At 39.7% G+C, this 26,989-nt stretch overlaps 2 protein-coding genes across 3 annotated transcripts in view; one reads left to right on the top strand and one right to left on the bottom strand.

The window, feature by feature from the left end:
- MTMR2 (myotubularin related protein 2) overlaps window positions 1-16,254 on the top strand; it is a 114,364-nt gene extending 98,110 nt beyond the window's left edge. For both annotated transcript variants that reach the window (XM_028119649.2, XM_028119650.2), the window contains 6 exons: window positions 455-640; window positions 3,321-3,527; window positions 8,709-8,801; window positions 11,982-12,095; window positions 13,988-14,164; window positions 14,848-16,254. In XM_028119649.2, coding sequence (XP_027975450.1) covers window positions 455-640; window positions 3,321-3,527; window positions 8,709-8,801; window positions 11,982-12,095; window positions 13,988-14,164; window positions 14,848-15,009 — 939 coding nt within the window. In that variant the 3' untranslated portion in view covers window positions 15,010-16,254. The remainder of the gene's footprint in view (window positions 1-454; window positions 641-3,320; window positions 3,528-8,708; window positions 8,802-11,981; window positions 12,096-13,987; window positions 14,165-14,847) is intronic.
- Window positions 16,255-21,946: 5,692 nt separating this feature from the next.
- The window catches only part of CEP57 (centrosomal protein 57), a 37,979-nt gene continuing 32,936 nt past the window's right edge, over window positions 21,947-26,989 (bottom strand). Inside the window, exons 9-11 of the mRNA XM_028119637.2 lie at window positions 26,295-26,536; window positions 25,403-25,547; window positions 21,947-23,729 (exon numbers count right to left, since the gene is read on the bottom strand). Coding sequence (XP_027975438.1) covers window positions 23,496-23,729; window positions 25,403-25,547; window positions 26,295-26,536 — 621 coding nt within the window. The 3' untranslated portion in view covers window positions 21,947-23,495. The remainder of the gene's footprint in view (window positions 23,730-25,402; window positions 25,548-26,294; window positions 26,537-26,989) is intronic.

Below are 26,989 nucleotides of genomic sequence, written 5' to 3'. Positions count from 1 at the left end.
GTTTGAGTGTATATTCCTGTTTTATAAAGAAGAACGTGTAGTAGGGAGTGGCTGTGTTAAGATGTCCTGAACCATTGACATTTTCCCATGGAGTTTTCCTGTTCATCAGTAATATTTATCATCGGGACGCCTGGGGGGCTCAGTTGGTTAAGCATCTGCCTTCGGCTCAGGTCATGATCCCAGGTTTCCGGGATCCAGCCCCGCATTGGGCTCCCTGCTCCGCGGGGAGTCTGCTTCTCCCTCTGCCTCTGCCCCTACTGTCTTCCCACCCCAGCTCATGCTCTCTGTCGCTCTCTCTTTCTCTCAATTAAATAAGATTAAAAAAAAGAAAAGAAGAGAATATGTATCATCTTTCATGTTATTGGATATTTTATGGCACTTTTTCACATATGTTTACATGCAGTGGGGGCACATTCATTTATGAGTTCCTGTGGTATGTGCTTTTTTTTCCCAGGCGAAGGGTGGAGGTTATGAGAGTGAAGATGCCTATCAAAATGCAGAACTAGTTTTTCTGGATATCCACAATATTCACGTTATGAGAGAATCATTACGAAAACTGAAGGAGATTGTGTACCCTAACATCGAGGAGACTCACTGGTTGTCTAACTTGGAATCTACTCACTGGCTTGAACATATTAAGGTTAGGTTATGTCTTTATTTCCTTATATTATTACAGAATATCAGACAAGGACTTTCTCTGCCCCTCTGTCTCTTTTGGCACTTTTCTTACAATTGAACTTAAGATGAAGGTATCTTTCTATACAATGAAAAATTGATAACTGCTTTGAAAATTGTAAGTACTTCTAAGGTGTGTTGCTTGAATGAATTAGTTTTCTGTCCTGTGCATTTGGTTCTGTTGTGGTCTTCTCTTCTCCTCTCTTCCCCGCCCTGTCTGAATTCTGCCCATCCTTCAGACCCCAGTTCCGATTTCTTCTCTTCCATGAAGTCTTCCCGGATTGCACCCACTTCCATTGTCTCTGCACTTTTCACTTTACTTTCTCTTTCCAACTCATCAGGTAAGACCCTACACTTCAGTTAATTACTTTGTGTCAGCTGGAGTATATTCCTAATTCATGGAAACCTGGGCTGGGTAATTTATTAGTATTTTTGGACCCCTCAGGAGCTAGGGCAGCACTGTGTGTGTGCATAACAGGCACCCGCTAAATCTGTGTTACTCGACTAGTGAAGTGAGAGGCATTCTGGTCAGAGAAGGGAGGTGAAGCAGTTGAATGAAGGGTATGAAGGCTAAATGATGTGGAGACTGCCCTGTGAACACCAATGTGCCCAGCCTGTCGCTGTCATGTTTGGAACACTGGATGTGATCGCACATGTGTTCTAAATTTCAGTAACACAGCATACAGAGATATAGACTTCTATAGCCACATACACATTCATACTGTGAAATAAAGGGAAATGAGATTTTTCATGGTAAGGAGCAGACATGTGCTCACATTTGAATCTAAAATTCGGACCGAACTGAAGAGAAGGGCAAATTGACCTAATTGAGAATTAGAGATTATTTTTATTTTTTCTCTCCCAGATGCTTAGAAGCTTGAGTGTAGCAGAGTGCACACACTCCTCAATCAGAGAGCATGTTCTTGGGGGCCCATCTGTTAGAGCCTGTGAAGTGTAAATAGTAAACAGTAACACTTGATTGGAAACAAAAGCGAACATAAATTGCAATGTCAGCTTCTATAAATTGCAAGGCATTCCACCAGCGCATAGAACAGTCTCTCCAAAAAGCTTGCTCTAACAGAAACAAGTCTCCTTAGAGGTATAAGAGATCGGCTGTGCCTGGACTGCCTTCTCCACCCGCAGTCCTCACACCAGCAAAGCTTACCTGCTCACCTTCTTCAGAACTCTGCTCAAATATCACCTTCTCAGAAAGGCCTTTCCCAACCACACCTTACAAAATAACAGCTCCACCAGCAGGGGGCAGTGCCTCTGGCACAGTATGTATTTTCTTATTTACTTGCATCTGGCTGGCCTCGCCCGAGTAGAATGTACCAGCCCTTTGTCTCTTTGGTTCTCCACTGTCTCCAGCACCTAGAGCAGAGCCTGCCACATGGTAAGGCACTCCAAAATGTTTATTTTATAAGTGAAAGTACGAAGGAAAGAAGGGAGGGAGGGATGGAGGGAGGGATGGAGGGAGGGAAGGAGGGAAGGAGGGAGGGAGATGACCATGGAAGGAAGGTGACCACTTTGGATAACTCCCTGGTCAGTCTTAACTTTCCAGCTGTTCTAATCCTTTGGGTGGGTGATCCCTAAGTCTCGATATCCATTGAATTACAAGTGGAAGATATTTAAAATAGTAAGCCAGGAATAGTGAAGAATGGAGCCCAGACACTTTAAAAAACTGCTCACAGGTGACTCTGATGCATAGTCAGGATTGACATTGCTACGGAGTACCCCATTTCCAGAATATGCCTATAGTTAAAATCAAAAGGAGGTTATCACGAGATTCTCCAAGCCCAGTAAATCTGCTTTCTTTCATTCTGATCCATGTTTGTGGACCCATACCATTCTCTAAGTATGTATGGTCTAGCCATTGCAGAGAAGAATGGGACTGTATTATTCGTTTTAAAGGATATTATACTTTTGTGTTTCTTATTTGGTTGTATCTAATTCTGTCTAGTTTTAACTCAAGATCAACTTCAGAAAAGATACTTTGCACTGTCTGCATATTTAAAAAAATAACTGAAATTATTTCAAATACCAGTTAAGTTGACATAGTTGACATATTGATCTGATGAGAATTTTTCATTCATACTGATACAGATAAGTAGCTTAAAGTTTTATACTGTGCTTGCTGTAAGCTATGTGACATATATAAAAATAGTAAAATAAATGCTATAAAGCTATAGAATAAGAGAGATCCAATTTCATTGCTTTCGTATTCTATTTTGGTTAAGTAGGGATTGTTTAACATGTATGACTTCATTTGGCATATTATTTTTTATTTAAATAGATGATGATGGAATATTTGAAGATTCTTAAAAACCGATCTCTTTAAAACTTAATCCTTCTTTTCTCTCACTCATACTGTTGATTTGTACAGAACCCAGAGATACCCTTCATTTGACTCTTTCATTGTGCAGATTAATAGGAGCCTGGATTTATGAGATTCTTCTAGTTACAAAGGCAAAATATTATAGATCTGCCACTTACGAGAATTCTTTTTAGGAAGGGACTGATGTTTGTTTTTTCATGTGTTATTGAGACAGTCATCAGTAATAAAACCGTATTAGTTAATTTTGAAGAAGGAAGCGCTTAATTTTTTAAAATTTTTTAAAAATTTCACTTAAAAATCTGTTCGGCAGCTCATTCTTGCGGGGGCTCTCCGGATTGCTGACAAAGTAGAGTCCGGGAAGACGTCTGTGATAGTGCATTGCAGTGACGGCTGGGACCGCACAGCTCAGCTGACTTCCCTTGCCATGCTCATGTTGGATGGGTACTATAGGAGCATCCGAGGGTTTGAAGTCCTTGTGGAAAAAGAATGGCTAAGCTTTGGTCATCGATTTCAGCTTGTGAGTAAAGAACCCTGACTCCATGTATCACATGCATCCTGCATAAGGCATGTGAAAACAGTGCCTTTTATTCATTACTCATCGAAAACCACCCCTTTACTAAAGGGGTGAACTTCTAGAGAGAACTTTCTCGTTATTTGTGGAAAGCAGTAGGATAGCCTCTCATGCTGTCGGGTCATGTGTCTCTACTGTGATGAGTGCTGGGGGAGGGCGACGACATCAGATACCATTCCTTCGTTTGTGCACGTGTCTCTGCCTTTAAATGCAGATTAGCAGGAATGGTTGTGGAATTATAGGCCTCTTCTGATCTCGATGCATAAGAAGCCAAAGATGGCTTAATTATTATTCTTAATTTAAGAATACTTCAGAGTACCAGTGCTCTCACAGGAACAGGGTCTTAAAAAAAATGAGGCTGGGACCAAAAGAAATATCAGAGGAAAAAAAATTTAACTCAGAGCGGGGAATAAAACAGATTTTCGATTATCCTTCTTAAAGTACTAACACTGTAACGAGCATACGTATGGAGAGTGTTGCAGCTGGTTTTATGGAAAGGACAAATTTTTGTGCCCTCTATTTGCCTCAGTGCCTTTTGATGTTGTCGTTCATGTCAGATCTGAGTTGGCAGGACTTCAGTGTCCAGGCCTTATTGTTGGATGTCTTCTGCGGTGTCCCCATGAAATGATTGTTTAGTTTCTGCATTTACACCTCCAGAAAGCAGCAGTCAGGCTCTTCCTCAGGCTGTCCAGTCTCACTTCAGAAAGTCTACCTACTAGAAAGTTCTTCCTCATAGTGGACCAAAAGTTCCTTCCCATTTCGCTTTTGAAGACAAGAACAAATATGACTACTTAACCAAATAAGATAGCCCTTCAAGTATTTGGAAGTAGTTGTCTACCCATGTCATGCATAAACTTTAGTTCTTCTGGCTAAGCATTCATTTTCTTCAGTGTTTTTGCATCTCAATCCCCTCTTCACCTCAGTTGTCCTCTGGACTTAGGTCATGTCTTTCATCAAATGTGGTACCCAGAACTAATCACAGTTCCTGAAATAGAGGAATGGGGTTATTATGTCCCTTTCAAAGGATACTGAGCTTTCAATTTTGCTTTTTTGCTACATCATACTTTGGATTCATGCACCTTTTAATTAAATAAACATTCACGTGGTTTTTAGTTGTGTTTCTGCTAAACACTAAATTGGCAATCAGAAAACTTGAGAACAGTAACCGCGTAGGCCTTGGTTTTCATGTATTGCTCATCTCTGTTAGTTGTAATCATAGAATTTAGAGTGAGGAGTAGGAATATTTTCCCCAAAAGGAGGAACAGGGTGAGCAAAAGTCTAGATGGGACTGAGCTTGGCAAGAGTAGAGTTGAGGGAAGGGTGGGGTTAGAGAATCATGGAGGGGGAGAGTTAGATTGTCAGAGGCGTTGAAGCCACTGAGAGTGTGCGTGGTTCTTGGCAGCGTTTTCCTAGATTAGCTGAAAGACTTTCTGAAAGATGTTTATCCAGATGCTGTCTCGAATGTTAACCTTTACTATTCTGTAGTTACCAGGGCATACCAGCAGTGTTTATAAATACAGATGACCCTTGCACAATGCACAATGTGGGGGTTAGGAGCGCAGTCAAAAATCCACATACAACTGTTGACTCCTCCCTAGAACTTAATGGTTGACGGAAATCTTACCAATAAGATCGTCGATTAACACGTGTTTTGTATGTTGTATGTGTGATATACTGTATTCTTACAATAAAGTAAGCTGACATAAGGACATGTTACTAAGAAAATCATAGGAGAAAATACATCTACAGTTCTGTAAAAAATCCACGTTTAAGTGAACTCGCGTAGTGCAATCCGTGTTGCTCGAGAGTCAACAGTTAACTTGAAAGAAACAGACATTTAAAGGTAGTCTGCTCTTTTGAACTTGAACTGTTAAAATAAAATTGGGCATCTGGAATATCTTTTCAGATGGCTCACATTTTTCAATTCTCTCTAAAATAAACTTACCATGAAAAAAACATTACAAAAACCCTCTTACTTCAAAGAATGAGGTGTTAGTCATCCAGAGTTGCACGTGTTCATATCAATGTGACCAAAAGAGTAAACATTTAAGACTGTTGGAAGTTGCTGTGGATTCCTAGATTGCTAACTCTGGTTCCCTGCTCCACCTCCCCCCCACCCCCCCGTTTATCTGAAAGCGGAATTTGACAATTAAAGGACAACTGGTCAAGAGCGTACATTCACCTGGTTAACGTAGGGTAATGAGTCATGATGTCAGGATCTCTTTCCATTCTTAACAATTCTTGATGACCGCAAAGAACTTTGTTTATATGGTTTGTATCTACCAATGTTTACCATATTAGAAATTAAATTTTAAAAAATGTTTAAATATTAATTAAATAATAAACCTCTCTTAGTCTGTTTGGGTTGCTCTAACATAATACCACACACTGGGTGGTTTGTAAAATTTCAACAGAAATTTATTTCTTGGGGCGCCTGGGTGGCTCAGTCGTTAAGCATCTGCCTTCGGCTCAGGTCATGGTCCCAGGGTCCTGGGATCGAGCCCTGCATCGGGCTCCCTGCTCGGCGGGAAGCCTGCTTCTCCCTCTCCCACTCCCCCTGCTTGTGTTCCCTCTCTCGCTGTCTCTGTCAAATAAGTAAATAAAATCTTTAAAAAAAATTTATTTCTCACAGTTTTGAAGGCTGGAAATCCAAGGTCACGGTGTCAGCATTGTCAGGTTCCGTGGAAGACCCTAGATTGTGGGTTGTAGATTGTCAACCTCTCTGTGTCTTCACATGGTGACGAGAACGAGGGAGCCCCGTGGGGTCTTTTGATAAGAACACTAACCCCTTTATTGGGCTTCTGCCCTCATGACTAGCAGCTCCCAGACGATGACTCCTGCCATTACATCTGGCATTAGGATTTCAACATGAATTTTTTTTTTTTGCCGGGTGGGGGGACACAAACATTCAGGACATAGTACTACTATATATTAACCTAAATAACATTTTAAAGAAAACTAACTGTGTTTTCCAGAACAACAACAACAAAAGTTTAATGTGAAGAGTGGCATTGTTTTACATTTTTTTGCAAATTCCTTTCATGTCTGGCTTATTAGAAGACAGCCAAATTTCACAACTACTTCCTCATTCGGTTTATTGCAATGTGTGCTGTTGCTTGAAGTAAATGAGGAAAATCTGACCACACACAGATATGCAGGTTGAAAATCAGGGAGTGTCTTAATAGCTTTTCCAGGGAGTTGTGGTTAGTCTTCATACTGTGCCAAAATTTAACAAATGCTAATTTCTTCGAGGTTACTTGTAATGTGGAATCCAAAACTAGATCAATTGAGTTTTTCGTTGTTTGTTCCATTAAATTCCATTGGTCTGTCTTGCGTTTTGAATAGAACTTTTACCCATGTATGATTCTGTAACATCAGGGATTGGTTATTTTGGAAAATACTGTCTTACTGACTTATACAGTTCTTCCAGTGTTAATGCATTTCCTTATATACTGTCATCTCATTTGTGAGTATCACCAGTGATTTTATCAGAAAAGTCTATTATCAGGCTTATTGTGGCAGGTAGTTTTCCAAAGATCTAATGTGCGCTCAAAGCTTGAATTTTATCATAGTTTTCCTTGAGATGACACATTCACTTTGTACATTAAAAAAAAAGTGTTCAGGACTTTCAAGTCGTAATAACCATAGTTCATATATCAGTTGTTCTTTCAAGTCAAAATGATGTTCCATGAAAAGGTGGTGTTTTGTACCATCAACTTACGTTTGCAGCAGAGGAATATTATGTGTATTTCCCATTTTGTTACACAGGCTGTCCTTAAGGGGAGAGATTTAACAGGATTAATATTTACTTCTTCATCAAAGAAACTGGCTCCCCCCACCCTTCATTTAACTGCGAGTGTGTGGCAAGGCAGGATATGACATGACTCGACCAGCTTGATTCCAGTGCCTTGCTTGGTTTCTCCTAAGGAACCCAGACACTTTCGCACCGTCACTGTAAATATCAGTGCATTGAAAAAGGCAGATAATGTCTTAGTATTATTCTGAAAATGGTTTTGATGTCATAGACCCCCCTCTCCCCCCCCGGCCCCTGGAAATCTATGAACCAGGCTTTTAGAATCACTCTTTTGGTGTGGGGAGGGTCTGTTTCAGTCGTCTGGGGCAAAGGTCCTTAGAAGAGAAAAAACTGAGAAAGGAGGTGAGTACATGCTTGGAAGGCAGATGTCAAGCATTCCTTAAAGGTTTTCAAGAGTTTGTGCTGATGTGATTCTTCTTGATAAAGACCGCTGAGCTAGGATAGCGACAGGTCCCCTGCACGCACTGGCCAAGCTGTTAAAGGAGACGCGTGCTTCCGGAGGCTGGTGGACAAGTAACTCTTAATATATATATATATTTCTAATTAATTATTTATTTAAAGATTTTATTTATTTATTTATTTGAGAGAGAGACAGAGTGAGCATGAGCAGGGGGAGGGGCAGAGGGAGAAGCAGACACCCTGCTGAGCCGGGAGCCTGATGCAGGACTTGATCCTGGGACTCCGGAATCATCACCTGAGCTGAAGGCAGATGCTCAACCAACTGAGCCACCCAGGTGCCCCAAGTAACTGTCAATACTTAGGGAATATTAAATCTCTGGGACAAAGATATCTGGGTTCTGGGGTCTGACTGCTCCTGTCTTCCATTATTAACCTTTTAAGATCTGGGTTCCACTTAGTAAACAAAGTTGTGATTTCCTATTACAAGCATCTCATGTCAGAAAAAAATCTGGCAGTTTGTACATCAAAATGGTAATAGAGACTTTTGCTTGCTAAGCCTGTGAGTGATTTCTGTTTTCCTTGCTGTGCTTTTACTTTTTAAAATTTATTTTTTAAAGATTTTATTTATTTTTGAGAGAGGGAACAAGCCGGGGAGAGAGAGGGGTAGAGGGAGAAGCAGGCCCCCCACTGAGCAGGGAGCCTGATGCGGGGCTCGATTCCAGGACCCTGGGATCATGACCTGAGCCGAAGGCAGACCCTTAAGTGACTGAGCCACCCAGGCTCCCCCCGTGCTCTCTTAAAAAGACTTTTGAACTTAAAAAATATTGGAAGATACTACTTTTATTGGAAAATAAAGTTATTTCCATGAAAAAGAAAAATTCCACAAAACTCATATTCGACTCTTTCTGCTTCAGAGACTTGGCCATGGAGATAAGAACCACGCAGACGCAGACAGATCGCCTGTTTTTCTTCAGTTTATTGACTGTGTCTGGCAAATGACAAGACAGGTAACTTCTCTGGGATAGTCATTCTTGCATCTTTCTTTTAAGCCATCCAGAATTGGGAGGTTTGGTTAGTGATTATCTATCCTACATTTCATGTAAAGTGGAAATTCTTGGAAGATTTCTCGGTAATAGAACTATTACTTGTTGTTACATTATGAACTAAGTTAAAGGATATTATTTGGAGATCGTATTAAACACTTCAAATTTCAACCAGTAGCATTAATAATAACCCAAGAGGTTTCCTCCTTCGTTTTGGACAAGTAGTTCAATAATGGCAGTATATTTACCCGGAAGCTCATCTGTACATTGCTAAGAAAGGTAGAGGTAAAGAAATGAAGAAATAGGCTAGGTCACTCAAACAAAATAAAATCTTATTTTAAGTAATTTTAATGGAAAAATATGTTTACATGGGAATTATGGGTAGGTAGGTAATAGATTCAGTTCTTTCTGTTCTTAGGTATGGAGAGATTGTTTTTTAGACCTTCTATTAACTTTCTAACAAACTGATTTGAAATATTAATGGTAATGGATTTTGTCTTTTGTAAAGGTATCAGAGGAGATTGAAAAACACCTGGTTTATTATGGGATCACTTTGCTAGTGAGGCAAAACGGTGGTGTCTTAAAAATATTTAACTCAAGAAAAATAATCTCAGACCTTGGCTACAGCCCACTGCTGTGTCAGCTAATTATTTACCCAAGGCTTTATTAGACCTCAGACAACTGGGAGTCTGGTTTGTTTTTCCTGAGACTGCCACATGAATATAAAACAGGGCAGTTGCTGGCTCTGCTTTGCTTTAGGATTATACTTTAGCTTCAAGAAGATCCTATTATTTCATTAAAAGAAGCTGGTGATCTTCGGGTGAAATACACCAATTATATAAGCATCTCCCCTGTAAGCACATACCAGTTTGGGTGGATTATTTTGAAGGCTGCTGGGTTAAATGAAGTATTGAAGTAGATACGACTATGGTGTGATGAGGCTGGTCTTTTCATGTATATCCTGCAAATGCGTCTGACAGTTCAAGTTTTGTTGTATACAAGGCCCTTGGTGTGTTGGGAGGAGGGGAGACACTAACTGCATAGTTACTGGTGTTTACTGCTTCTTGGCCTGGGTTTGAATCTTTCCTTTGGGATTGCTCTTGAGTCAGTATAGCAGCTGTCCATATCCTTGCCAGTCCTTTTTTGGGTGTTTGACCAAAAACAGGAAGGCCCACTATTGACCATTACCATGTTTGATTTTAAAATAATATTTGACTCTTCGCAAAAAGTAAATAGCCCTATAAAAAGGCTCTAAAAGCTGTTTGAAACCATGGCACCATTGATGACTGAGTGTGCTGCTTCCCCAGGGCAAGTACCCTGAAGGGGCAACATGTATGAACATATTAGCTCTGGTTTGTTAGTAATAAAACCACATTTGCCAGTTGTTTGCGTAGAAGAGTACACTCTAAGTATCTTCCTCGGTAATTGTGTCCACTTATCGCAGGCTACAGATCTAAAAGCAGCTTCACTCGAATTTTGAGCTTAAGTTACTGCATAGAAAATCAGTTTTACGTTTCTCTGACAGAACTGAAGATACCTCATATAGTGCTGACTATTTTAGATATCTAGTTCTGTTTTTCTGTATGGTATTCCGGAGCATAGAACATGTTAGACATGCTTATCGGCAATCACCAGTTTTATAAATAATTGAACTTTGGTGCAGAGACTTAAGTAAGCACATTTGTCAGAATGACGTCAGTTAGATTCTACCTGTCCCCCACCCTCGCCGCAGCCCCGCACTCCTGGGTCAGGAACAGTTGGAGAAGGGCCCTGCAGATTGCAAACCCGTTAGGAGGAGGAACTATTCCTCCTGTGCTCCCAGCAGTTCCCGCTCTGCTACCCCCATTATGTGATGGGGGCCTGCCGCTGTTGCAGCTCGCGTCTTCTCATAACTGAGCACGAGCTTTTTCCAAAAAGATGAGAAACTGATGACAGGCTTAGCTCCTTTGGACGGCTGTTTAATGAGTCAGCGCATTCACAGTTGGCTAATAAGGCTGTCCAGAGCGTGTAACAGTACAGGGGATGGGATTTATTTTGTAAATGAACGAATGGGATTTGACCAAGTTCCTTACAGGTAATTGGCTTTTTGTTGGTATGTGCTCTGGTCACCTGGTTCAGCTTCGCAGCCACAGAAATTACCATTCAAGGCAGGCTAGTTAGCCTTCATTGTTCGAGGAATTTGCCATATTATCCTGCTTCTAAATTTAGGAAATGTCTTGGCAAAGGTGGTTTCACCCCTATCCCTTGTGCATGCGGTTCTGGCTGTTTTCTTGCACTACTAGGTAGGGATCATTCTAAGAAAAACTTGGAACCAATGTTTATTCCCCAAATCTGCAGTCCAAATATTCACAGATTTTCTTTTTCACAGTCCTAGAATTGGTACAATTTTCAAGGAGACTCTTTGAAAATTTTGAAGTATTAGATGGATAAGGATGGATTATATGAACTCTTCCCCTTCCTGGGATCTGTCATCCATCCTTGATAAGTCCCCTCTCCCCCCCCCACCAAATTGGTTGTTTATATAATATTAAGATATCTAGTCAAGCTCTCGTCCTAGGTTAAAGAGAAAGTGGATTTTCTTTTTGTTAGAAAGAGGTTGCCAAAGTGCCGGATTACAGGATACTCAGGTTTAACTAGGCTGGCTTTTAAGTGATCTGCACATCTGCCTTGGATCTTTATTTTTGTGCATTGCTGACATTTTCTGGAGACAGTGATATTTTTTGTATAATTCCTAAAACCAAAACTATGTTGCTGAAAATCTCAAGAAAATCTTATTACGTTGTTTATGGTCATTTTTGGCAAAGAAAGGCTAAGAGTTGCCAGAGTTGCCAAAGTCAAAATTCATCCCTCTCCATGTTTAGGATTAACAGATACAGGAGATACAGAAACACACCAAGGTCACACCATTCAAACTCTTGCTGCACAAGAAAAGGATTTCTCTTGGGGAGAAATCTCAGAAAAGTGGTAGAGTGATTTTTGAACAGAGAACGAAGCAGATAAGGCCATAATGGCTTAGAAATACATAGTTTTGAATATTGTTTAACCTAATTTTAAGAAGTATTACAAAGAATCTACCCATATATAGGGATGAATATGCTTGAAAAAATTGTCTTAATAATTTTGTTTGTGGTATTTAATTTGCAGTTTCCTACAGCATTTGAATTCAATGAATATTTTCTCATTACCATTTTGGACCATCTATATAGCTGTTTATTTGGAACATTCCTCTGTAACAGTGAACATCAGAGAGGAAAAGAGGTAAAATACGAGCCATGACCCTCCCCCCTCTACTCCCAGTATGTGTGATGTTCCCTACGAGGGTGCATTCTCTGACAGATTTCAACTTAATAGTCCTTTTGGATGATTTCTTTGGTCATGTTTTATTCTCACGTACTGTAATATGATGACTTCTTTCCATATATCTGAGCCTGATTTGTTTTTAAGTACCTCTGGTGCACGGCTGAAGGTACCAAGTGCGTTTACAGGTGAATAGTAGTGTCTGCTAAAGAGAACTGAAGTCTGTGTAATCTTAGGAGCTCCAGTCCTTGCAGGATGGAAATCCTTCAAAGCAGGTGCAGAAAAATCTAATTAGCAAAAAATATACCTACGAATGAAGAGATCCCCACATACATTGTGCATACATATGAGCCATTTTAGTTTTTTTAATTATAAAATAATACTGTAAAACATCCAAACACTGAAGAGCTACTAATGTAGAAAGTTACCATTTCCCTGCTTCACCAGAGAGATCACTGGTAAGTGGTTGGTATTACTTAGAAGAAACCCTGTTGTAAGGATGATGTTTCAAGTTTTACTTCTGACCTCAAAATACATTATCTATCCTATGTATGAAATTCCAAATCCTCTTGATTTGGTGTCTCCCTCTGCATCAATTTTCATTCTAAAAATGTGGTTACAAACTAGTTTATTCATGCTGGGAGTGCTTGCTCTGGAGCCAGGCTGCCTGGGTTGAAATCTTAGATCTGTCCCTCCTTGTATAACCTTGGGCAAGTTCATTTCTGCTTTGGTAAATTGGGAAGAATAGTACTTACTATTGTGTGGCTAAATAAAATAAACTACAAAACAGTACAGTAATTACCATGTAGCAGACTGGACGTTCCTTGAAGGCAGGTATTAAAATTTTTTAAGATTTTACTTATTTATTTGACAAAGAGAGAGAGAGAGAACAAGAGGGAGAACAGCAGAGGAAGAGGGAGAAGCAGGCTCCCCGCCGAGCAGGGAGGCCGACCACATGGGACTCGATCCCAGGACCCTGGGATCATGACCTGAGCCGTTAAGACTGAGCCACCCAGGCGCCCCAGGAAATTTTGAATACACCATATCTTCAGTGGCCAGCCTGCAGTCAGTATTCCCATGCAGAGGAGGCGCTTAAGAACTTACCAAATGTTAGATAAGTAAAAATACCTAAGTTCCAAAGATACTTTTTTCTCATCTTTTGAGAGGCTTGAATAGGATTTAACTCTATCTTGATTTTAAGAATCTTTTTTGCTGAGCTGTAATTGGCAGTCTTTAAAATTAAAAGTGTATAATTTAGTAGTTTTCAGTTTGTCTAGAGTTGTACAACTGTTGCCACTGTTAACTTCAGAACATTGAGAAGTAACCGTGTCCCTGTTTGTGCAGTTTCTCCCTAGTCTCCTCTCCTGGTCCCTTGGCCATCACTACTCTCTGGATTTGCCCCTTCTGGATACATCCTATAAATGGAATCATTCAAGATGAGGCCTTTGTGTCTGGCTTCTTTCACTTAGCATGTTTCCAAGGCTCAGTTTGTAGTATGCCTCAGTACTTTATTCCTTTTCATGGTGAAATATTATTCCATTATATAAATATACAATTTTATCCATTTTACCAGTTGATGGACTTTTGGGTTGTTTCTTCCTTTTGCTCTTATGAGTGATGCTGATTTGAACATCTGTGTACAGGTTTTTGTGTGCATGTGTTTCTGTTCTCTTGGTATATAGACCTGAATGGAATTGCTGGTGTGGGAACTAAGTTAAAGTTATTTAATGAACTGCAGTGTTTTCTAGTATTCTCTGGTCTGAATGAAAGTGGGGCTATCACTGAAGTGTCCATGTCCTCTCCCTCTAAAGAGATTTTAATAATCAAAAATACCTATGTTACCTTCTTTACAGAATCTTCCTAAAAGGACTGTGTCACTGTGGTCTTACATAAATAGCCAGCTGGAAGACTTCACTAATCCTCTCTATGGGAGCTACTCCAATCACGTCCTTTATCCAGTAGCTAGCATGCGCCACCTAGAGCTCTGGGTGGGATATTACGTCAGGTGGAATCCCCGGATGAAACCACAGGTATGCATGCTCTCAGTAGACAGTGGGAGTTTTCATCAGTGAGGTTCGTCACCTTTAAAGCAACTAGAAAAATTAGATATATTTAAAACTTTCTTTTTTCCTCTTAATAGTTATAATTGTATAGTAGAAAAAGCACTACATGGGGGTCAGCAATATACTTGATTCTTGCCCTGCTTTTGCTTGTATGGTCTTGGATGAATCACTTTTTGTCCCTCCTCAGGAAAATGAGTGTGGTGCATTGGATAACTTCTGCAAGTCATTTTACTAGGTTTGAGGAAATAGCTTTAAGAAAATTAAAAGCCTGACAGATTCTCGTCCATTTTGAAACATATTATGGAATATATACTACTTAGAACTGCTTAAAAGACTAAAAATCTGCAACCAAGTGATAGGAAATCTTTGAGTTTTGGCTTTTAGATTGTCTTGTTACTTAGTTGTTTGTTGTATTTAAGTACCAGCTGCAGGAAATACTTGGGGGCACTGGGAAAGCCACTGAAAGAGCAGTGTTGTCAAGAGAGTCCAGTTAATTTTCACCGATGTGCTGGAAAGGTTGGCCTGGTCCCCAGAGCAGAGAAAATGCACGTTGCAGCACTTAGGGAAAGGACCACGTACCAGGACGATTTGACTCTGGGTTTGTTTAGGATTGCCTCGTTGAATGACATTATGATGTTTTGCTCTTGTAGGAGCCCATTCACAACAGATATAAAGAACTTCTTGCTAAACGAGCAGAGCTTCAGAAAAAAGTAGAGGAACTCCAGAGAGAGATTTCCAACCGATCAACCTCATCCTCCGAGAGAGCCAGTTCTCCTGCACAGTGTGTCACTCCTGTCCAAACTGTTGTATGAAGGGACTGTTCAAGGGGGACCGGCATTGCCATGAACTCTGGATTACAGTGGCAGCCTTAGGAGTATACAGTCTTCTGAAGTTAGAACCCACCCACGGGAGAAGTGCAGTTGCTGTATTTATTTTAAATCCCTCCAGGTTGGGTTTAGAACTGTGGCAGTGCAGGTGGTGTGCGTGAAATAACCCCGTATGTAATTACACGATTATGACACTAATCTTCTAAGTCACCCAAAGAATATTAAGATGCTTCAATACCAGATCCACAGTGGGAACAAGCTTCTGATTTTAAAATCAAAATACAGACCACTTCAGAAACATACCTCTTGCTGGAAGAGAACTCACTGCACAAAGGGAAGGAGCATCCCATTTATCTCAGCACACCAACACTGCAGTTCCGTGGCATTATGTAGATATAGAGCCTCGATGGCACGAAAGCTCAGAAATCATTAGACACTCCCTTCCCCCGTCGTGGGTTTTTCTCTTCTGTAGTAAAGTACTTTACTTTGATCACCTTTCTGTACCCACACTCTTTGTATCTGATATGGCAAAGTCTTGAGGCTATTATGGCATAGTAGTAGTTGGAAATTATTGCTGTTGTCACTGGCATATGTATTGAAGATGTAGTAGATAGCTGTTCCAAACAGATGCCTTAGAGATGGGCTTGGGGGTGGGGGGCGGGACTGAGGAGGAAGAAGTGGTAGCCGTCCAGGATTTCAAAGAATTCTACACCCTTCAGATTAGTTTCCGTTTGCCCAGTTACTAGAAACATAATGAAGCGTATTTTACAAATTCATTATTACCTTACTTTATTGCAATTATGCAATAATAATGTTTTGTGCGTGTGTCTAAACACCAGTTAATTGGTTAAATTTTGAGGCAATATTTTAAAAGTTCACTAGGATTGACTTTTTTCCTGAAGGCTGTATAAATAGCTTATAGGTGAGAAATACGATGCTCAAATTTTACATGAAGTATTTTACTACTTTGCAAATTCTGTAATTCCATTGAAAGATTGTCTACCAAAGAACTTACTGCATGTACAAATGTATTACAGTCTCAATGCCAGTAAAGGAAATACTGCTTCAATGTTCACCTGCCAGTAACAGTTCAGCACTGGTATAAACATTTGACTCCCTGATATCTTAAGAGCCATATGTTATGTACTGTAACAAAGGAGCTTCTTGTCCCTTGGATCTTTAATTAAAAGAAAATTTCAACTGACTTTTAAAACGTCGTCCTTATCCTAAGTTGTTTGCCTGAAATGCCTTTTGCAGAAATGTTATTTGGAAAGTTTTTGAAGAAAGGGGTGGCTTAGCACCTGCTCCAAATTGAAATGTTCAATTTCAACCCATTTTGCTTCTAATACCCAAATCAAACAGTACTCAAAAATGCAGTATTCTTTCACTTGTTAATTCACCATAGTCTGGACCTCAGCCCTGTTCTTGGGTCTTGTGGTGAGGAACTATAATTTCTCTTAGTACCTCCAATATTAGCAAAATTAGTACCAAAATGATTTGGTCTTTGTATGATACTCATTTTAAGTAAAGTCGTAATAGTATTTAAGTGGCCAGCCTATCAACTGAAGCTAAGCTTTCTATTCCACATATTTTACATATCCATTCTTTCCTGTCCATTCCATTCTACCATTTTCCTTATTTAAGCCTTGATCATCTTGGTCTGATACCACATAAAAGAATATGGGTAACTGAAGAGATCAAGAATTTCAAACTTCCAGCCTCAATACCCTCACATCCACTTTAAATTCCATTCAAAGGCCAGAGCAATCTAAATGCAAATCTATCACTTACCATTTTAAGACTTTCCAGGGGTTTCCTTTTCACCTTCCACAGGAGTCTCCAAAGTGGAGTGCATTTAAGATAAACCCCTGGTGGTAAAGTCAGGATCATGATGGCATGAGACATTCCTCTTTCCTCCCCTTGGATTTAACAACCAATTGTACATCCATAAGTGCCTTTGCACATCACACCGGGACATCCATCTGTGCACTTGAAGTCAAAGGAAGCTATGGAGCCAAGGGAGTTACGTGGCAGTGACCTCTCTAGTGGAGGTGGTAGAAAGAGAAGGGGGTACCTGAAAGTGCTCAGCTGCATCGGCTGCAGTTGGAGGGTTCTATTGCTTTTCAGGAACACCTAGATTTCTGAGGAGAGACCTCTGTGACTGGGTAGAGGGAAAGAAAAATGCCGCCAAAAAGAGCTGAAGGGACATGTTTTCTGCCATATGCCCTGGGATTCCAGCAAGAGGTCCATCCACGGGCCTTCTTTGGGAATCCTCCAGTCTAGGACTGCCCTACAAGACCATGGGCGCACCTAAAGCCCCAAGTGCTAAGCACACATCTCCCCCACCCTGCTTCCAGTTTTTAAAAAACAAAACCAAACCAAAGATTTTATTTGAGAGGAGATGGGCGTGCATGCATGGGGTGAGGGGCAGAGGGAGAGGGAGTCTCAGGCAGACTGCACTGTGCGGCCCCCATGGAGCAGAGGTGGGGCTGGATCTCAAGACCCTGAGATCATCACCTGAGCTGAGACCAGGAGACGCCCAACCCACTGAGCCACACAGGCACCCCCAGTGTGTTTTTTTAATGCCATCTTTTTTAAGCACGTCAAACTTTGGCAGGGAGTCGCTTCCAGTAAGAAAACCCAAAAGCTAGTGCTATAGCACCACCTTCTGGAAAACAAAAGAAAGGCTTCTAACTGCCAACCTGATGAATTATTAAAATCAAAGCCTATGTAAACAAGAAAGGTGTTTGCTACTTTAAATGCGGCAGCACAGGCGCATTTCATTGAACACTGAAAAATGATAATACAGTATCACAAAAAGGCAATGACAATTCTCCAGCAACTGTACCCAAAGACATGGAATACTACAATTTAACTGATAAAGAATTCAAAACAGGACAAAATTCAACAAACTACAAGGAAATTCAGAAAGGCAATTCAATGAACTTAGGAATAAAATTAATGAACATTAAGAAGTACTTTCCCAAAGAGATTGAAATTCTAAAAAAAGAACCAAAATGAAAATCTGAAGCTGACAAACTCATTGAAATGAAGAATGTATTAGAAAGCATTGGAAATGGAGATCAGATGGAAGAGAGAATAAGCAAGCTGGAAGATAAGGGTTTAGAAATGATGCAGGAGGAAGAGGAGAGAGAACCAAGATATTTAAAAAGTGGACACAATCTATAACCATTACCAGACTCCATTAGAAAAGCTAACATAAGATTAATGGGTATACCAGAAAGAGAAGAGGAGGCAGACAGTTTATAGAAATAATGGTTGAAAACTTCCTAAACCGGGGGAAGGAACTGGATATACAAGAATACAAAGCTTAACAGACTTTCTCCAAGACACATTGTAATGAAACTGTGAAAAGTCAATGATAAAGCCTGGGGAAAAAACCTACAAGGGAACCTCCCCCCGCCCCCAACCCCCATTAGGCTATCAGATTTCTCAGCACAAATTCTACAAGCTAGGAGAGAATGGAATGACCTATTCAAACAATCGAAAAGATAAAAATTGCCAGGCAAAAATACTCTTAAGTGGCAAAGTTATCCTTGATATGAAAGAGAAACAAAGGATTTCCCAAACCAATAAAATGTGAGAGTTCACCACCACTAACACTGCCTTACAAGAAACATCAGAAGTAGATCTTCCAGCTGAAAAGATCTCAGTACACAACATTCTTACTAAGGTGATCAACAGAAAACTATTAAAATAACTGCAGCATAAAGTTTAAAGAGCATTAAAAATGATAGCTATTAAAATCTGGTAACAATTCACAGCATCATGAGATCATTTGTGACATCTAACAGTATAAAAGGATGAAATTAGTAAATGAAGATAAACTTTTATCAGCATAAAATGACCCCCAATGAGATGTTTTATTTAGTAAAACTTCTGATAACCATAAAGCAAAAATTTAGAGCAAAAACCCAAAACAAAAAAAGGAGACTGAGCAAATCACCAAGGACAAACACCAGCTTACAAAGGTAGACAGAAACAGAAGGAAAAAGAAACAATGGAGAGATAAACTAGAAGGCAAAAGGTAAAATGGCCGTAGTAATTCCTCACATATCAATAATTACCCTCCATGTAAAATGGATTGAGTTTACCAAAAGGCAGAGAGTGGCTGGATAGGTAAAAAACAAAAAACAAAACAAGGCCCATCTACATGCTCTCTACAGAATACTCATTTCAGCTCTAAAGACAGACATAGGCTCAAGGTGAAAGGATGGAAAATGACATTCAAAACAAGTAGAAACCAAAACAAGACAGGCATTGCCTACTTACACAAAATAGACTTCAAGCCAAAAATCGTAAAACTGGCAAAGGTCATATAATGATAAAGAGGTCCATACACCACGAAAATTTAACAACTGAGCACCAAAATACATTAAGTAAATACTAACAGATCTTAAGGGAGAGATAGACAATAACATAAGAGTAGGGAACTTCAATACCCCATTATCACCAATGGGAAGATCATCCAGACAGAAAATCAACAAGGAAGATGTGCAGAAGAGTGGCCCAGTGATCTAAGGCTCTGGGTTAAGAAAATCAACAAGGTAAACACTGGAATTGAATCATACTTTAGAGCAAATAAACTTATTAGACATACACAGAATCCATCAAACAACAGAATACACATTGTTCTTAAGTGCACATGAACATTCTCCAGAACAGATCATATGATAGGACACCCAACAAATCTCAGCAAATTTAGACTGAAATCATACTATCTTTTCTGACCACCATGGTATGAAACTAGAAATCAACAAGGGGGAAATGAGAAAATCTATAAATATGTGGAACCTAAACAACATATTTCTCAAAAACACATAGGTCAAAGAAATCAAAAGGGAAAGAAGGAAAGTTTATAGTAATAAACACATGTTAAGAAATTAGATCTCAACCTAACTTTGTATCTCAAGAAAGTAGAAAAAAGAGATTAAGCCTAAAGTTAGCAGAAGGAAGAAAATAATAAAGACCAGAACAGAAATAAATGAGACCAGAGAAACAAGAGAAAGGTCAACTAAACTAAGAGCTGGTTCTTTGAAAAGGTAAAATTGACACACTTTTAGCTAGATTAAGAAAAGGGAAACTCAAAATTAGAGAGATTACAACTGATACCACAGAATAAGAAACTAATACGAACAATTATGTGTCAAAAAATTACATAGCACAATACCCATCAAAATATCAAAGGCGTTCTTCACAGAAATAGAACAATCCAAAATTTTTTGTGGAACCACAAATGACCCCAAATAGCCAAAGTAATCTCAAGAAAAAAGACCAGCACCAGAGGTATCCTTGAACAACATGGTGGTTAGGGGTGCAGACCCTTCATGCAGTTTAAAATCCCAGTATAACTTTTGACTCCCCTAATACTTAGCTCCTAATAGCCTACTGTTGACCAGAAGCCTTACCAGTAACAGTCAAGAAACACATTTTGGGGGCACCTGGGTGGCTCAGTCAGTTAAGCTTCTGCCTTCAGCTCAGGTCATGATCCCGGGGTCCTAGGATCAAGTCCCACATCGGGCTCCCTGCTTATCAGGAAGCCTGCTTCTCCCTCTCCCTCTGCCTACCGCTTCCCCTCCTTGTGCTCTTTCTCTAATAAATAAAATCTAAAAAACCCCCATATTTTGTATATATAGTGTATTAAAGTAAGCTAGAAAAAAAAAAGGTTAAGATCATAAGGAAAATACAATACTGTAAAAAATTCATGTGTAAGTGGTCCTACACAGTTCAAACTCACGTTGTTCAAGGGTCAGTGTATACTAGTAAAGCCATAGTAATAAAAACAGTATGGTACTGGCACAAAAATAGAACAGGAGAGAGGCCAGAATTAAATCCTGGCATATGTGGTTAACTAATACTCAACAAGGGAGCCAAGAACACCTGATGGGGAGAGGATAGTCTCTTCAACAAGTGGTGCTGGGAAAACTGGAGAAATACATGCGGAGAACAATGGAATTGGACCCCTACCTCACACCACTCACAAAAATTAACTCAAAGTCTACCAAAGACTTAAACATAAGACAAGGTGCTGTAAAATGCCTAGAGGAAACATAGGAGGAAGCTCCCTGATGTTGTTTTGGACATAATGCCAAAAGCACAAAAAAGAAAAGGAAAAATTAACAAATGGGATGACGTCAAATTCAGCAGCTTATGCAACCTTCGTATTTGAGTTGACAGAGGTTTTAGAACTTTGTATCTATGACTAGCGGTTGTGCAGGTGCACTTCTTCCTTTACGATCCGGGTTACAAAACTGAGACCCGTGTGGTTATGTCAAGGCTCTTCAGCCTCCTGTAACTCGTCGGCTTACCCTTCTAGTCTCGCTTGCATACCTCGACTCTTCTGTACTGGTACCACTCAGCTAGTCAGAACTCTCCCTCATCAACTGCAGAATCTGGCCTCTTCCCTTTTCATTTTATCCCGTTGACCTGGAACTCTTCTCCCTTATGACAAATTCCAGTTCTCCCAAGTCTAGCATCACTTCCTCCTCCAGGATGTTAACCTCCACTTCTGCATCCTCACAGCCCCGTGCTCGTGCTGTCACCACTGCACTCACAAGTGTTGAAATAATTCAGATGTCTACCGCCTACCTTGTATCATACCCTTCTTACTTGGCCTGGTATCCATATGGCACCTTCCACGTAGAAGATACTTGTATTTGAAATGCACTGCAACAGTGCTCTTACAACGAGATGTGGAACAGCATACTCCTCCGCTGTAAACTCTCAGATAAGGAGACTGAGGGAGTATTGGTATCTTCTTGTTTTCAACTCTCACCTGAGGGTATTAAAAGCTGGAGTTGAGAGTCTGACTCCTACCTGTGGGATGGGGTAGGTTTTTAACACCATTAAACTTCTGCTAATTAGGACTGAGCCACTACAATGAAAAGGGAGTGTCACACAGTTTAATGACCTGAAATTCAAACACAGCAGTAACAAAAGTTTAATAGTTGAAATGGTGGTTGAGACACAAGAAAATATTTTCCATGTCATTAGAGCAGTGATTCCTTGGGTCTGTGGACTCACTGTTGTGAATTCAATGAAGATACAAAACTGCACATGCAAGCAAAAGTTTACATAAAATTTCAGAACATTCACAAACAGATCCAAATCTAAGGAACCTAAATAAAGAACTCTGTAAAAAAATTAATTCAATTAAGAGGCCTAACAAGCTTAGTGCCCAGTCAGGCACTACATTTCATGCTGATTATACCCAGATAAAATCCCAGAACTCCCATTTGGATCCCAGGGGAGGCATAAAAAGGAATCTCTTTAACATGTGGTTAATGTGTTCACTAGTAGTCTTTAGAGTATCTTAATCATATGCCATGAGACAGTTCAGTCTTGTTGGGTTTAGTTTCTGTGTAAGCATGAAATAGGCAAATTACGTAATACCATATATTCTTATTGTTTCTCAAAATATGTTAATGTCCTATTTAGAAATGCATTTTGTGGAGAGATTATAACAAATAAAGCCTTTATTAACAGGCTGTTAAGGAAAATTTCAGTGTTTCCTTTAAAAAGCTGCTTTATTGACTTGAGTGGCAAATTTATAAAAAGTTCACATCTTGATCTAAGCAGAATTATGATTCACATTATTAACATAATGACAGTTGCACGTGTACAGTTAATGCACTCATACTGTACACCGAGAACATGTCCAAGGGGCAAGTTTCAAGATTAAAAACCATAATGCCTCAAACTCAATAGCATGATTACAAACAGGTATTATTTAAAAATGACAAATGTGTATGCTTTACAACATTTCCTCTTCTCTCTTCATTCTAAAAGCTCATTTACTTCATTAATAATTTATACTTTAAAAAATGCTTTTATAATTTTTGCAGTGAATGAACTTGAATGTTTGGGTCTTTAAAAATTTTTTAATGATGGATAACATCAATATAAGTGTATTTAATACTGATCAATGCCTGAACTGTCAAAAAGAAAAACAATCCTCTTAAATATGTATAAATACTTTTAAATATAGAAAACCTCCATCAATAGTCGAGACAAAGTATATTTAATGGTTGTGCTGGAAAGGAGAAAGGGGTGATTTGTGCCAGGGGAAAGATTTAAAAAGATTTTGTTATTTTTGATAATTTAAACCTAATTTTACTTAGATATGTAAGGAACTATGAAAAAAATCACACCCACAAGTAAACAACTGGTAATTTGTTTACAAAGTGCAGTATTTCAGTACAGCAAATTCATCTCAAAGAAGAAGAGCATGTGGCTTCCTGGCCTTTAAAACTCCCCTGGTTTCCATGTAGATGGTTTAACATTTAGTCATGATGCGTAACACAAGAAGCCTGTGTAGTGAAGCTTGGGCCCCTTAACACCGGCTATTCGTTAATTCCAACATAAGAGAGTATGAGACCTGGAGAGTAAATTGTCAAAATCTGATTGATGAGGTACAGATTATCTGAATAAAATTTATAACCGGGTACCAGTCAGTAATCCCAACATAAACTATTGCTTTGTAATGAACTCTGTATGGTTTGCATGTCCTTCAATAACTGAAGATTTTTCCTGCTTTTTTCACCAGGTCTCGGTTTGGCAACGTCCTTCTTGTTTGTGGTCCCTGTGATTCCAGAAGAACGACTGCTGCTCTTCCCTTCTTCATCAAGAGTCTTTCTGGTGGTTCGCAAGTCCCTCTTTGGCTTCTCTACCTTCTGTTTCTCCAGCTACAACAAATAACCAAGCCAGGGAAAAAGGTGCATTCAATGAAAACATTCTCTTCCGACAACCGGTATTTTTAACTCTCGTACAAACTAAAATGCGAGTAATATATTCTGGGTTTATTGTTTTAAAGCCTTCCAAAAACCTATTGTACCAGTCATTGAACACTCAGTGTGTAAAAATACAATGTGACATATAGACAAGTGAACAAGAGTAAACACATCAATCCTGGTGCTGTTTCAGAAGGCAAGGCAGTGTTGCCAAAGTACAGAATAGAGTGAGAAACAAGAGGGTCTAGGGGAAGACGTCACAGAAAAGACAAAAAATCTGACATGGTAAGTGAAGGATAGACTAGATACTAAAGGTGAAGAACAGGAGAAGAGTGGTTCTAGAAACTAGTCTGAGGGGCAACGAAACATATTCTAGATGGATGAAGAGATGTAATGGTAATGTATTACTACAAAAGATTTTTAATTATTTCACTATTTTAGAATAATTTAAACCAGAGAATTTATTTTTAGAGAGCTTTACTTGTACTTTAAGCTGCTGCCAAGTGGGTGTTCCATTAGAGAGAATAAAGTTAAGTCTAATGTACAAGAAACAAATTAGACCATTACTCCTACAGCAATCGTTCGCTTATACTTATTCCTCTTTTTTCAAACGTGAACTTTACAAAAAATACTTAAAAGCTCAGGTTCTGGAGTCGAGAAGACCCACGGTTGCATGCCAGCTCTGCATTTACCAGGGGGCTAGTATGTCCTTGCACAGAAGTTACCTAATTTCACTTTAGCATATGCCTACCTCCCAAGAAACTTAGCCCAGTTTCCCTGTCTATAGAATAAGACAATGCACCCAGTTCACAAGGGTTCCATGAAAATTAAATAAGAGGACATATTCAAAAGCACTTAGCATCGTGCCTATTACACAGCCACCAATCAGTAAATGTTAGCAAGCCTGTTCTGCTCCCAGTCTTTCTCCATTTCCATCAGTGGTACGGCCACACTCTCCGTCCAAATGATATTCAGCAGCAAGTCGCCCTGATCTTTCTACTTCTAAAGCCCACCTCCAATCTGTCCGCTTCTCCCCCACTGCAGTCACTGATGACCTCTGACAGAGAAGACCTTCACCCTGCCCAGCTGGTCTCCAGCCCACTCCTAGCAGTCACAGCAATCTCTTAAGCCACGAATCATTATGTTTCTCTCCAGACGAAAACCCTGGAGTGTGCCTTCCCACTGCACTTAGGAAATATTAAATGGCTGCAACAGAAATATAACTGAACATTTTTTTCACATATTTATATCTGACTTATTCCTTTGGAAATCAAGAATTTCCAAGTGCTTTCAAAAGACTTAGGTAAATTTAGAACCGTTTAAATTCATCACGGAAGTTAAGGTTTGTTCATATAAAGAATATTAAATATATTCAGTATTTGAAAGATGTATCTTTGATGATAAAATCTAGTCTCACAGATTACAAGACAATGTCTTCCTTCCTAGCCCACTGAACACCAATTCTTAATAACGAAGGGACTGAATCAGTGTCTACAGTAACGAAATGCTCCCTGTAGCTCCCGAACTGTGATCACTTCAGTGTCATCGAGGAAAAGGGTTTTTGGTTCTGCCTTGTTCTTGTTTTTTAATCATTAGAAACAGGGAAAGGGAAATTGAGTTGTAGTTACCTGGGCTTGGTATTTTCGAACTTTAGTTATTTGGTTGGCTTTGGCCTCCATCCTCCCCACCAACGCCTCCAGTTCACACTCTAAGTTGTCTTTCAGTTCAACAGTTGGGGATTCTTGGATAAGTTTCGCAAGCTGCTGGTGATCACTATACAAAAAATACAAGCAGGGCTTGGTTAAGTTTCTGGTTTCGTGGTTAGGTCCACCACAACCCACTCACCATGGGACCACTGCTCCGTGCAATAAAAAAATGACTCAATCTCTTAAACAGAGCAACAAGATGGTTTAAAGGTTCAAGAAAGGCACTGGAGGCAAACACAAAAGGAGTTCTTAATTTCAAAGACCTAATTATTTATATTCCTACCTCCCCCAGAATAGTATGCATGTGAAAAGGAAAGCCTGGAAAGAAAGGATCTTGTTCCTTAGATACATCCTAACTTATTTAACTAAACTCAATGTCTATCAAGTTCCTGAATAAGGAAATAAAACTTAAATGTAAACCTTGGTCTTGAAAACATTTAACAGTATTAGAAAAGGGAGAGATTTCCCCCAGAACAGTTGTATTTGTTAAGGTCCTAGTAACTTACTCAGCGGTTGGTGCAAGGACTGTGCTCAGGTATTTGCTGAACAAATTAACAATTAATGAAGTCACCAATGAAGTTTTAGAACTGTAATTTTTTTAAAAAAAGATTTTATTTATTTGAGAGGCAGAGAACACAAGCACCAGGGAGGAGCAGATTCCCCGCTGAGCACAGAGGCCAACGTGGGGCTCAATCCCAGGACCCCGGGATGACCTGAGCCAAAGGCAGACGCTTAACTGACTGAGCCGCCCAGGTCCCTAGAACTAAATGTAATTAAAAAAAAAAAAAAAAAAAAACCCAAAACTAAAACTCACAAGCTCATTTGCCCAAATTCATCTTGTAAAGTCTGTAAGACTTCTGATAACTCTTCATTAATGCTGTTGGAGGAGGAAGGCGTTACTGACAACTTCTTACTTTTACCACTTCGTGAAGAACCTTGCTTTGTCAAAGGAACATTGTTGACCACTCGATCATTGCACAGGGCTTTACTGTGTTGCTTCAGTAGATGCAAGACATGCTGAACATTGGCTACCACAGCATGGCTAGGACTGGTGGACTGAAGAAAAATGAGAATTAATTGAAGCCACATCGTCTAAATCTGTTTTTCTCTTTACTCCCTAAGCTGAGTAAAAAAACCCCCACCCATAAAGAGGCTAAGATCTAAATCTCCTAGAGTAAATCCAAATACCAAGTCCCATTTAACCTCTGAAATATCTCTAATCCACCTCTTAGTCTCCACCCTACTGTCATGCCCTTGAACCACTTCTAATTGCTACAGGAAGATTCCATTTGGCCTCCCTGCCCCCGGTGTGTTCAGTCTTTAACTCCATAGTGCTATCGGCTCTCCTCCTAAAATATTACTCTAATAGTCATGTCAGGTTGTTCTCCTACTTGAAATATTTGATGTTAAGCCCACTAACTCTAATGTCCAAACTCCTGAGCATAGAAAAAAGTCTCCTATCATTGAGCTGCAACCGATACTCCCTGGCCTTACGTCCCGCCATCCTGA

Source organism: Eumetopias jubatus, unplaced genomic scaffold (assembly GCF_037043125.1).
Source record: "Eumetopias jubatus isolate StellerSeaLion01/CBP00866 unplaced genomic scaffold, mEumJub1_p1.0 scaffold_13, whole genome shotgun sequence".
NCBI lineage: Eukaryota > Metazoa > Chordata > Mammalia > Carnivora > Otariidae > Eumetopias > Eumetopias jubatus.
The sequence above is the reverse complement of the archived record's forward strand: the minus strand, read 5'-3'. Positions and strand labels throughout refer to the sequence as shown.